Source organism: Lutra lutra, chromosome 10, assembly GCF_902655055.1.
Source record: "Lutra lutra chromosome 10, mLutLut1.2, whole genome shotgun sequence".
Taxonomy (NCBI): domain Eukaryota; kingdom Metazoa; phylum Chordata; class Mammalia; order Carnivora; family Mustelidae; genus Lutra; species Lutra lutra.
The window spans coordinates 6,591,218-6,604,705 of NC_062287.1; the positions used below are offsets into that span (position 1 = coordinate 6,591,218).

General features: G+C 46.4%; 1 protein-coding gene across 2 annotated transcripts; it reads left to right on the plus strand.

Moving 5' to 3' along the window:
* Positions 1-394: 394 nt before the first annotated feature.
* C10H11orf87 (chromosome 10 C11orf87 homolog) lies at positions 395-7,520 on the plus strand. 2 transcript variants are annotated; one of them, XM_047694015.1, is made up of 2 exons: positions 395-597; positions 1,680-7,520. In XM_047694015.1, exon 2 carries the CDS (start codon positions 1,937-1,939, stop codon positions 2,531-2,533), a length of 597 nt encoding a protein of 198 aa, XP_047549971.1. In that variant the 5' UTR covers positions 395-597; positions 1,680-1,936; the 3' UTR covers positions 2,534-7,520. The 2 variants fall into 2 exon arrangements, with proteins under 2 accessions (XP_047549971.1, XP_047549972.1); XM_047694016.1 differs by lacking the exon at positions 395-597 and adding an exon at positions 1,128-1,267.
* The last annotated feature ends 5,968 nt before the right edge of the window (positions 7,521-13,488 follow it).

A 13,488-nucleotide genomic window follows, 5' to 3' on the forward strand; every position in this document is an offset into this window, starting at 1 on the left:
GTGTTCAGAAATGCCCCTCTCATTTCTCATATTCACGCAGTTTCTGTTCAGAACCAGGCCAGCATAGACAGGTTTGCAGAGGAGAGCAATCCTCATCAGCCCAGGGAAAGGAGAAAAAAAAATCGAATGTGTACCCTGCGGGGAGATGGCTCTCTAGAGTGTAAAAATGTGTTCCTGGGACCATGTGGAAGAGGGTTGAGGGTGAAGAAGCCGGGGAGCTGAAGCTTCCTCCCTTCCCAGGCTTAGGAGTGCCGAAGGTGGGTCTCTCACTGCGCGGTGCTGGGGTCGCTCCTCCTACCCAGCCCCAGGGAAGGGAAGGACAGGGAATTGGGAATGTATGGCAGAGGCTCACTCTGCCAGGATGAGATGTTAGGGTATGCGGGTGGGGTGGGGGCCTGAGGGGTGGCTTGGAGCCCTGGCAGTGGCTGCCTGACGTCACCGGCCTCTCTGGCAATAGGCTGCGAGCTGAGCTCCCCGAAGCGGCGGCGGCGGCAGCAGCGAGGCTTGGTCTCTGGCCCCTTCACTCCGCGCCTTCTGCAGCCGCCACTGCAGCCGCGCGGCGGGGGCTCCCTCCCTGCAGCCAGCTGGTGGCCCCAGGTAAGGGACGCGGTGCGGCTGAAGGTTCCAGGCTGCTGGGTGGTGGGGCGCGAGCGGGTCGGACAGCCCCGGCGGCCTGCGCAGGCACCCCTGGCCATAGCTTCGGCCCCCACCCTGCCCAGACCCGGCTTGCGCGCCTCGTCTGTGCTCCGCAGTGCAACAGTTTGCAGCTGCCTCTCGAGCACGGCAAGGGGGCTCTGCTGTGTGCTGCGGGTCTACCTGGCTCTGGTCCCCGGGAAGAGCCTCGGGCTGGGGTTGGGGAGGCCGGAGGGAAGGTCCGTTCCCCAAACTTTGCAAACGAAAACCCAGACCCTTCCATTTCCAGTCCCCCTAGAAAGAAGCAGGATACTGCCGAGTGCGGGGCACAGGAAGATGGAGAGAAGGGGGCGTTTGCGGGGATGTGTTTTAGCTGAAAAAGGTGTTTCAGCTGCTTTTCTTTTTCTGATTGGGGGGCGGGGGTACCAGGGAAGAAGACTGTAGAATGGAGGGAGCGTGATCCAGCGCGTCAGCTGTGGTCACGGACAGAGGCGGAGTGGGATGTGGTTGCTGTGGTGCCCCCTTGGGAATGGGACTTAAGGGGCCTGAAGCCGGCCAGGGAAGAGGAGTCTGGAGGGGAAGGGAAGAGAAGGCAGTACTGCGCACCCGGAGCCCGCTTGTTCGGCGCTTGGGGGTGGGTGCTGGGAAGGGTGGGATGCACAGGAAGACATCCACTAAGAGGGCGAAGGAAGGAGGCGAGTCGGTGCTCTGGGAAGCGGGGACCGCGTTCCCAGGCGGCTGTGTGTCTGTTCCAATTAGAAAGTTGTGGAGGGCCGAGGAAGGCTGCCTTATCTGCTGAGTAATCTGTCTCTCCGTGGTGCCGGCGCAGACCCCTTCCCAGCGAGTGGCGCGGCGCAAAAGCTGGCGGCTGGGGTGCGCGGCCAGGGGCGGGCGGGTTGGGGTCCCCGGGCTGCGGAGAAGACGGGCAGCGCCCGGCCGAGGCAGTGTGCCCAGAGGGCCGCTTTGCGGTAGTGGCTGATCCTTCCAGTCCTCCGCACTTCCCTGGGCAGCGGCCGGGATCCTAACTAAGCCTGTTCTCTTTGCAGCCTGGTGCCTTGGGAGAGGAAAAGGGCGCGCGGACACGCGTTCCAGGCGGGGCCAGAGAGGATCTCCAGGGCACCGCTCGCTTCCTGGCCGGCTTGCTTGTCCGCGGTTGCTCTCTCAGCCCTTCGCTCGCGCGTGCATCCCCTCCCGCACCAGGGAGTAGTTTTGGGTGGCGTGGGCTCGTCCTCTTCTTTCCTGGTGGGAACGGTTGCCCAAGAGAGGAAGTCTGGTGGGCCCGGCCCCTCCCAGCCCAGCGCCGATGAGTGCCAGGGCGCCCAAGGAGCTGAGGCTGGCGCTGCCGCCGTGTCTCCTCAACCGGACCTTTGCTTCCCCCAACGCCAGCGGCAGTGGCAACGCGAGCGCCCGTGGCCCGGGCGCGGGCGGCAGCGGTGGCGGCACCTGCATCACGCAGGTGGGACAGCAGCTCTTCCAGTCCTTCTCCTCCACGCTGGTGCTGATTGTCCTGGTCACCCTTATCTTCTGCCTCATCGTGCTGTCCCTCTCCACCTTCCACATCCACAAGCGGAGGATGAAGAAGCGGAAGATGCAGCGGGCGCAGGAGGAGTACGAGCGGGATCACTGCAGCAGCAACCGCAGCGGCCGGGGGCTGCCACCGGTGGGCGGCCAGGCCCCCCCCCATGCGAAAGAAACCCGGCTGGAGAGGCAGCCCCGGGACTTGGCCTTCTGCGCCCCCTCCAACGCCTCCTCTTCGTCTTCGTCCCCTGGCCTTCCACGCCAGGGTCCCTGTGCCGCTCCACCTCCCCCGCCGGCCCCCAGTCCGCAAGGAGCACACGCGGCCTCCTCCTGTTTGGACACAGCTGGCGAGGGCCTTTTGCAAACGGTGGTCCTGTCCTGATTGTTCAGCCCCCGCCTTCCCCTTCCTCATTTCCAGCATCCTTCCCGTCCTTGCTTTTCCCCTCCATCTTTCTTCTTCCACTTTTCTCTGCCCCCCCCTTCTTTCCCTGTCTGCCCTCCCCTTACTCTGTTCCTCCTCCGCCGAGGCACTGTGCGGCATTTGTAAATACTGGGCGAGGAAAGTCTCAAAGAAGAAATAACGCTGATAATACTTTATTATTAATATTTATAGTAATTATATACTAATAACACAATCCAAGCGCATGACAAATCACCTAATTTCTCATTGTTGATGAAGGATGCGTCTTCCCTCTCCACCCTGCGCCCTCCCCCCCCCCCATAATAAGGAGAAGAAACCGCACAAGCTACCAAATATTTTTAAAAAGGCGTTGATTCCTGGAGCAAAGGGAGTGGAGGGGGCCTGGTGTGTTGTACATAGCTGTCAAGTTAAGGTTCACTTACCTTCCCCCCACCCCCAAGCTTTCACTTTTCCTTCAGCTTCCCTCCCTTCCCCATACCCACCCTCCGCTGGGCTCAGGCAATACTATATTATAAAAAAAAAACGTCTACATTAAGCACCAGAACTACAAGAGGCCACAGAGACAGTCCCAGAAAAATGTGTGTGACATGTACCCATCTCTGGCCAGCCCTCTTCCTCAGCCCTTAGTTAACCATTCCCCTTTCTAGGACCAGGCATTTAAATTTACTTTTAGAAATGTCCCTCGTTGGCTGAAAATCTTTAAATGAGTTGAAAGAAAGAGGAAAAAAAGAGAAAGAAAGAATGAAAGAAAAAAAGAAAAAGAAACTCTATTGCTTTAGCTCTCTGCCCCGTTCCCAGCTGTCCACCTTTGACTTGGGGCATCTTCAGGATTCACTGAGGATCCAGATGCTGTCCAGCCAGGTGTGGTGCTGAAACTGCTTCCATGAACTGGTTACTTTCTTTGCTTGAGGAGGCAGAGGAGGGGCTGTTTTGAGAAATGACTATTTTAGCTTTTTGTTGGTTTCTTTCTTCTTTTTCTATAATCGGGTTTGCGTGTACTATTGGTTTTATTATTATACATTGCATAAGTTATGTTTTTTGTAAAAAAAAAAAATTTACTAGGTGATGTACAGTACTGAAAGTGCAGTATCTAACCAACCAGAATGTTTCTGTTTCATTCTTAGAGCAAGTGCACCTTTGTTATATATTTATTATATTGGTACCAAATACAGAAGCAAACTATAGTTCTGTACTACATCCCCCAAACTGTATAGTCTTGTTCTTCATTTCCAGCTGTTGATACAACGGTCACCACTGGATGAGCAATTCAGTGGTGCAGACCCGGCTTCTGCTGTTTCCAGAAGTGTTCTTTTGTACCTTATTCTGTAGTCGACTGTTATAAAAAGATAACACATATGTTTTCTTTTTTTCTTTTGCGAATAACAGAAACAATCACAACAGAAAACAGACAAATAATGGATGTGCAGGAATGCCATCTATTAAAACATGGTTAATATTTAAACAGTGCCTGTGGTCCTGCCTGCGTGCAGTTACCCCCGGAGGCAGATGCGGGGGGTGCTTGCTTGGACTGTATGTGTTTGGGGGCGAGGCTGGTGGGGATATCGGGTGATTTGGATGACAGGACGTGCAAATTTCAAGGGAAGTTAAACCCAGTAACTACTTGTAGGATGACAATATTTGAAGCCTGTTCAGTTAAAAACTTGTGTCTGCGTCTGAGGTGCAGTGAAGGAAGGGCTCCTTTCTCTTTCTCAGTCTGGCTTACCTGTGTTGGCTGGATACACCAAAAAAGATTGAGAGAAAAGCAAAGCGAGAAAGAAGAAGATCGATGTTTTTCTTCTCCCTCCTGATGCCAGACAAGGCCGTCTGTGTTAGAAATGGGGTCCACTTATGGTTATTTCCCACTTTGTTCCCCTTGGACTTGATGATAGAAGGGGCCAGAAACGTGTTACAGTCTTAATTATATGCAGTGGCATCCTTTCTTGGGAACCAAATCTTCGACAGCCGTTTAAATGTTTGGACAATGTAGGAATGTGGATGTTCTACAGAAAGCTCGACCGGAAGAGTTCTTATTAACCTGCAGAGTGTAAGGTGACCGTGCCCCTAAGTGCATCCCTCTTTGAAATAACTAGTAATTCTAGGTTCTCTGTCTTGGTTCCAGGCTTCTGTGCTCTTATGTAGAGAAGAATATTACCTATGAGGTTTTAGGTCAAGTTCCGTTTGCATCTTTTATACAAATAATTTAACAAGCTTAGTTTTAACCAAACCCATTAGATATTCACTCACATCCTTTCCTGAAGCACAGAGGATCATCATTTAAGCATGCCATGTTGTAATATTAGGAAGACCAGGTAGAATCTTTGGGTTCACTATATTAAACAATGAACCAGACTCTCTCCAGTGCCTTAGTCACTCCCTGGTAATAGGTAAAAGAATGCAGTACCTCCCTCAGGCCGCTAGGGAATCCTTTAGTGCATCAGAGATCTACATTGTACATCAGAATGACTAAGGCACTGTGAAGAAGAAAGTCCATTAATTTTTGTAGCTCACCCTCATCTAGCTGTAGCTCTTTAATACCTTATTACAGAATGGCTTTCAGACTTGAAATCTGAATAGAACCAGGGACTCAGAAGGGAGCTTCCTCATTTCCAGTAAGCTCCCCTAAGTGCGTGGATATTACCTTCTTCCCCTTGTTTGGGGATACTTCTTGCAGTGAATAATTTCCCATTTTACTAAAGCAATAAGATGTTCTGTCGTGAGCAGCGCTGGATGATGATTCCATTTCCTTGGTGCTGAAGCCACTCATACGTTCTTGCCTTATGAATCGCAGTGCATTCAAGGCATGCAATAATAACTCCTTCCAGGGACAGCCGGTACACTCTAGCGGGTCATTATTGAGCGTCCTATGTCGGAGTTCCCCAAAGGAATAGAGGACCAGGAGAAGTGAAAGCGTTATGTATACCATTTAAAAAGCATCTCGATACCTCTAAACATGGCACACATCCGTAACATGCTCTCATTGTGCACCTTTAAATCCGTATGCCTTTCTCCATTAACTGACTGTGGCTTAATATTTTTAATAGTGCTCTTTGTAAAGATGATGTGGTTTGTGAGTCAAATTCCATACTGAGTTTAATATACTCAGAATTCTAAGCTTCTGGTGGTGTCACTTGAGATTTTTTTTTATGAGATAGTGAATTACATGAAATTCTAGTAACACCAGTCCCCACACCAAATTATTGCAATAAGCACATATCTGAGCAATGTGCACAGACCCTGTTTAGAACATTGCATCTTATTGAGCTCAGTTGTCAGTCTCAGGAGTTTGGGATGCTACCAACAGGGCATTTCGGATTTCATTTATATGAAACAAAAGGCAATCTGGAAATAGCTGCATTTATTTTAAGGATTTTGTTCACTGATGTCCCGTCAAATGAATTGCTTCAAATCCCTGCAGCTACAGCTCAACTTCCGCACTTGCTGTTCAGTATTAATAAGGTGGCATGCTTGATTCTTACTGTTTTTAAAAAATGAGAAAATCGGAGTGAGAAAACCATCATGTCAACTGTATGGCACTCTGAATCTTAAAGATGTAGATGAATATAATCTTCTTTAGAATTTATATACACCCATAGATATGTATTTATATATGCATACATTTTGTACAAATTTACAATGGACTTTTTGTATTCTCTTTTCTGTCATTACAAGAACGAGATGGAAACCAAACCATTGTGCCATCCTCTTATCCAGAGAGGATGCTGAGAAGTCAGATATATGCATGTACTTATTTCTCTGGGGTTAAATCCGAATGACTTTCTCTTTCTTTAATGGAAGGGAGAGTCTTGTTTGGCTCGGGGAGTTGGTAATTAGATAAGCTTCCTTTCCTAGTTAGTGACTCAAATGTAGCAATGATAATAAATTTGTGACCATACCTATGTGGTTTAAATATCTAGATGGAAAGTAAAAATATCTAGAAGAGCTTTTGGGCTGTCCAGACCACAAAACCTGGATTGTGGCTTGATTTTTTTATTTTCAGCCTATATGTTGTGTGGAGATACAACTTATATTTGCATAGCTTCAAGGTAAAGTGAAAATTTAACCATTATCTGTTTAGTTTGGAATGTAGTTTTTGGAGAATATGGATAAATTAGCTTAAAAAAACTTTGGCATCGATCTTTTCTACCATTTCTGTCTATATCAATTGAATTAATTAGATAATGGTTAAAATTCCATTTTTTCCCATTGTGTAGACATGTGCTTTAAATGCTTTTCTGTGGGTAACAGTTGAGCAATTGCTAGCTGATATTATGTGGAAGTTGTAGGTTAAATTAAAACCAGGAACTTTAATCTGGTCAGGCTCCTCGGGTCCATTCCCCTGTGAATCTGGACTTTGAATCTGAATTTGGAAAACCATTTCTCTGGGCCATCCTTTTTGGGAATTAGTGATTTTGGCTCATAGATGTTTTAGTTCACATTTGAATGAACTAAGCTATCTATAAAGGTGTTGAACTGAACCTTAATCTGACTCTGATTTGGTTTCTGATTTACTTGATAACATTTGAGAAACAGATTTGATGACTTGACATCAGTACTTTACTAATGTCACCAACCAGTTGGTGTCATGTAGGAATGCTTAGCTAAGAATAAGAATTTAATTAACTTTAATTGAGGACAATGTCTTGTCAAGGTAGTTCTACCTGTTTGAAGCAGGGACACTTGTGATTCCATTGGGTTGTTCCCATAGGGGGATAAACAACAACGACAATGACAAGAGCAACAGAAAAAACTGATTTTTTTGAACTCAAATATATCCAACAAACAGAATGAAACAGATATTAGAATTCATGGAAAATTTGTTTTGCTTTTCTATCAATAAAAGAGTTTTCTTGTTAATTGGCTTTTTGGACACTATTTCCTTCCTGATGTAGAATATAGTAAGATTATAAAATTACTCATGCTATTGCCCTCAGATGCTGAAAGAAATTAGTTTTTATTTTGAATTATTACTCATCAGAACTTCTTCACTTCAGATCAACTGCCTCACAAAACGGGAAGTTTATAAATTTAGTATCACCCAATAAACTGAGATTAGCAGTCCTTTGAGGCAGAAGCTCCAGGTCTCTAGGTCATATACTTAGTCTTTCAGATCTCCTCTTTTCCTGCCTTCTCTGGTATAATCAGGTGTGTGCGGAAAGGATATGGCTGACATGATTTTGTGGCAGTGAGGGAAATGGGAAGCCTCACATTCATCTACATTCTTTGGGTCCTGGCTGAACTCCACTGGGAAGTGGTTGAATAGGACGGCTCTCCCGTCTGAAGTGCTGTTGTCCTTTCTAGCTTTCGTGCTGATTTTCACCGCTGAGTCTTAGACCCTGGGCCTTTCTCCTGAGTCTCAAGTCATTTTCCATAGGAGTCTGTGTATCCTGCACCCTGCCCCCATTAGGTCCAGCAGGCTGTCACACTTTGTCCTCTTGTAGATATGGGAACTTCTGGGTATCCTGCATGCTGTTGATCTACTATTCAGAGGCATGGCCCCACCCGCCCTTGCCACCCCAGTTCAGCCAGCCCTGCTCCACGTCAGATGGTGCCAAGAACAAGGTCTTACTGCTCCACTCTGGTCCATTCCAGAGGGTGGGGTGGCCAGTATGCCCTAAGCCTTGGACTTCTCCAAGACTATGTACATGTGTATGAAGCAACACCCCTTCTTCTTGTGTGTAGAGGAGAGAAGCTCGAACCCCTAAACAGCTTCCTGCCCCCCTCTTCCGTCTCCTCTTTTTTTTCTGGGAATTGCTCCAAACGGCAAGAAGCAAGTTTTCCTCTCAATGCCCCTTTTTACCTACCGGAGCTTCCTTCTGCCATAGGTGGCATCCCGTGTCTGCAATGGGCTTTGTCTCTTTCCTGATTTCAGCCTTATGATGAGCCTTTAATGGCGGTTAGAGTATAGCAGAGAGAGAGAGAGAGAGAGAGAGAGAGAGAAGCTTATTGATAAGGGATCCTAAACTGGGAGATATTTGACTCATATATTACTACATACTAAACCTTTGTATTCCTGAAAGGACATTAATTCATGATTAAGGTCCTACTCGCTCATTTTCCTAAAGGTGAGAGCTTGATTATTATCCTACATTTTTCTCTTTGTGAACCTCTACCCAGTCTCTCCACATTTGGATAGATAATCTGGGTATGGATTGCATCTTTTACCTCGTATCACTGTTTGGCTTCCAAGAAGGCACAGCGTCTTCCCAATGCTGGTTCATTGCTTTGCCCTATCCATACCCTCCCCCCGCCCCTGCCCCAGAACTGCAGATTGCACGTTGGAAATGTTTTCCCTGAGCTAGGAAAAACTTCTAGTGGCTGTTGAATTCTGGAGTGGAAACGAATAGCTTTCTCTACCAAAAGGTGGCAGGAAGTATGGATTAGTGCCACAATCTAATCTCTAATCATGGTCTGCTTTATGCCCAGGAGGTAAATATTTTTTAACCTCAGTTTTTTGGTTCAAGAGAGGGGATGGGTATTGACTCAGCTAGGTCTCATGAGACTGACAAGGGACCCACTCACTGACTTCTTGGTTCTTCCTGAGTCAACTATTAAACACTAGCTGGGCATTCTCTTTCTGATTAGTTGCTGAAGTCCAATCTCTTTCCAATGATTCCTCTCTAAATATGTCCCAGTCTTGAACTGATGTAGACAGTATTGGGCATGCCTCTCTGAAAAGTTAGTTCTACTTCTCGCAACTTTTATAGACCAAGAAGGCGCTCTAGTGGTAACTTTTCTTATCCCCTCTTTCCTACTTTATGCTGACCATTCTTTATCTGCATCTGCACCTCTTCTCCTTCCCTAGGTCATGGCTTTGACTTAGAATTTTTAATTTTAACCTAGAGGTTCGTAGTGACCTTTTGGTACAAAGCTCCACGCAGATGCTTAAAAATTCTGAGAAGTACCCTGAAATGCACTGAGAAGTCAACAATACTCACCCTTCACATACAGATGTTGCAAAACAGATGTGGCTGTTCTGTCTTCCTATGGTTCATCTTCTGTTTCTCACAGGGACGAACTTGCTGGGTAGTCCTTTTGAGAATATTTTCAAACTCTCCAATTCTCTTCTTTTCTGCTTCTTTCCACTGTAATATTTAGGAATGCTTTCTGTTACATGATGGTGACTGAGGAGGAAGGTTCCTCAGACCTGTGCAGTCTAAAACAGATCCTTTCTGGTTTGAGCTGCAGAGTGGCTGGTCCCATCTGCTTCCTGGGTTGTACCCAACACTGGAACCTAGGATTCTGGGCCTTTTTTATAGTCTCCCCAATTCTGAGTCTGCAGTGGCTCTTTTGTGCCAAACATAGGATTTTGCTGTTTTTGCTGTGCGTAAGCATCTCTGGACCCCTTCAGTTGGGCCAAATGAGTATCTCTGAGTCCCTTAGTGCATCCCATTTAGACCATGGGAAATAAGAAGTCTTCTAGTCGCCTGTGGTCACCACCACTGTCACTGCCTTTCTGTAGGAGGGAGGAGAGTACTGTACTCTCTCTAGTAATGGCTCCCCCCAGTATGGCCAGAGAGATTTTCCAAAGCTCCTGCTGGCCTCCCAGTCCACAGACTCTCTGATCCAATCAGAATACTTATCACTGGACCTCTCTCCATAGCTGTTTGTCTCTGAATCAAGGGCATTCAAGGGCTTTGGGACCAAGAGCCTTGGAATCCACCTTCCTCAAGCAACATTTGGAGCCCTTTCTCCCCCAAATTACCTGGAAATAGAAGGGATAGATTGCTTCTCCGCGGTCCCTTATAGGGCCCTCTGATGCAGCCAACAAGAAGTGTTAGACTTGGGCTCTTTTGCTTTCAAAACAATCCCTGTGCCATGACTCAATCTTCACAGCTAAGTCTTAAATGGAGGAAAGGGTACAGAAGAGGGACTGACCCACTAATAAATGGGCCTCCAGTAAGAGATGCTTAAAACATGCTTTATTCGTTTTACTTGTTTACACATAGGGAGTTATTTCACATTGAATGGCTAGAATTTGGTGATGTCCAGAAGATACCATCTCCACCTTCTACTTAGCAGTATGTGAAGTCCCCCTTAAGAGCTTGGTCCTAGGGGTTTGTCTTGTAGACCCCAGACCAGTATCTATGAGGGAGATGGTAAGTGTCACCAGTGCCTTAGCCTGGATCAGCCTTTCTAAAGATCCTGCCATGAAAGGAGAGGAGGACGTGGACGTCCCTAGGCTCCAAAGCTGCCTGTGTCATCAGGGAACACCAAAGCAAGGAGAGGCCAGGAGACACCCTTCTCTATCTTTGCCCTTGTGCACCTCACCCCCTTCCTTCTGCCACACTGCATCCTGTGGGGAGATGTACAAAAGATCGTGGTCGTGCCCGACATGTGAGAGTGGCTGTGATGTGACAGGCTTGTTCACAGAGTCCACCAGGTTCATCTTGTTCTTAGACTCACCCATAGGTAGCATCTTTTTTTCACTCCAGTTACACTGCCCTGCTTCCGACTGCTGTCGGTCAGCCTGTGCTCCTCACGGTCTGACAGCGTCCCCTTAGCGAATCCTGGCTTGGCCAGTCATTAGGTGTCATTGACTTTTTTTTTTTTTTTAATCTGGTTGATGATCCCTTTGAGCCTTTCACCCCTAATACTTGAGAGCTCATTCAGTCAACAGATATTCACTGGCAGACAGTTCTGTGCCAGGTATCACTTTTGGTGCCAGAAATGTAGGATTACATAATATAGGTAAATGTCTTGCCCTCATGGGAATGTCTGTCTTTTTTTCTCTTTCTTTCTTTCTTTCTTTCTTTCTTTCTTTCTTTCTTTCTCTCTCTCTCTCTCTCTCTCTCTCTTTCTTACTTTCTCTCTCTCTCTCTCTCTTTCTTTCTTTCTTTTTTTTGGGAGAGTCTTAAACAAAACACATGAGTAAGTTAAACTGTGGAGTACGTTATAGGGAGAAAAGAGCTATAGAGACAATCATGCACTATAGGGGGATACGGAATGTGCCAGAAGAGGGTGTTGCATTTTAAATAGGGTGGTCTGAGAAGCCTCACTAGGGAAGTGTTACGTAAGCACAGACTTCAAGAAGCTATGCAAATACATGAGTTAATTGATGGCAGACTGTTTGGCTATATGGATTTATAAAACCCATTTCACCCGTGCCCCTAATTTTGTAAGTAAGCAAATAGTGATCTGGGTAGGCAGAATGATGCTTACTGAGCAGTATGTTAAATGACGTACCTCAGGTAGCAGGGAGGGGTAAAATCTGACCCTGGCCTCGAGGGGCTTGTAGTGATTAACAATACATTTCAATTCAATTCAATTGTGGTAGGAAATACATGTAAAAATTACTTTGGGAGCACAAAAAAAGTAGCAACAGTCTGTGTGATAGGGTTAGGAAAGATTTCCCAGAGGAGGTAATGCTTTTGTTTGGTTTTAAAGGATGAGTAGGAGTTTATCAAGAAAAGGAAAAGTATAAGCAGAAAGAAAAGCATGTCTGAAGGCACAGGGGTAAGAATGTGGTGCCTATTTTGAGAATATTATGTTTGCACTGGGAGTGACATAGAAGAAGGCTGATACTAGAAGAAAGCCAGATTATTAAGTCCGTTCAAGAGCAGCTTTCGAGAAGATGCTGTTGTGGTGTTAGTGGGGAGTCCATAGGAAATTTTGAATATAGAGCAGAGTTATATATTTGGATTGTTAAAATATTACCCTGGCAGCCTCAACACTCAGGATAGATGTGATGGCGGCCACAGAACTGGATGGAGAGACACCAGATGGAATACAGCTTCATAAATCCTGCAGCAGGAGATGAGGGATTGAACCAATAGGAGTGGGGATAAAGGGACCGTATATTCAAGAATATTCTTGTTAGGTTCTGGAGTTGATGGATGATGGATGATGGGTTAATAGATGCTTCCTGTGAGGGAGAAGAAGCAAAGAGAGAAGGAAAAAGCAGGGAGTAGTTGGACGGATACTTTCTTTTTTGTTGATTAGGGCAACCCTGGTGTGGGTGCTGCTTAGCTGTCGTGAGTTGGGGACAAAGTTAATCATTAATAATAAAAGTTTAGATGGAGGTCTGGGCTTTGCTAGCACAGCCTGAATGGGTTCATCCCCAGGCCATGCTCAGACTGTGGTGAAGCCTACTTGTGTGGACCAGCCTGCGATGTCACATACGAGCTTCAAGAAATAGCACTGTCACTGTCATGTAATTCCTGGATGACTCCTCCTCGTCTGTCAAGTTGGAGGAGTTCTCCGTATGTCTGGAAGTGTTTGTGTATTCTGACATTAGCTTCTAGGGCATTTGCTGCAGTTCTGAGACACGCCTGCAGAGAACTGTGAACTTGTACAGGACCTACGATAAACCTTGCTTGGCTCTCTTGGAAGAGAGAAGTGATCAGACAGTGACACCATTGGCAATGATAAGAATCTTTATGCTGGTGAGAAGGAATCCTAGGGTGTTGGTGAATTTGTTGAAGTATCAGTACAACCAGTATTATGGGGAAAGGCATGGTACTCTCACTTGGTGGCCATGATACCTTGGACAAGTTGCTCACCTTCCCATGCTTTGGTTTGTGAAGGCTTGTTGTGTGCATTACATGAGAAAATAAATATGAAAGTCTACCAACAGTGGGCAATGAGTGCCTGGTGGTTCCTCTTTTCGCTTCTTTTATGGGGAGTGGCCAGCAAAGGGAGGGCATAGTTTTTTGGTAGATCATTAGTAGCAAACTCATCTGCTCTGTGCTCTAACAACACATTCTAGTTTCTAGCAAAGTACCTGGCATTCAGTAGTTATTCAGTATAAATGTTGTTGACTAAACAAGTGAATGAATCAATTGAAATTCTATGGACACATGCCTGATGAAGTACTTGATACTACTATAGGAATCTAGCCTGAATCATACCAGCAGCACAAAGCAAAAATTAACAGAGTATTTGTGACAGTCACTAATTTCACTTGACTCCTGGATGAG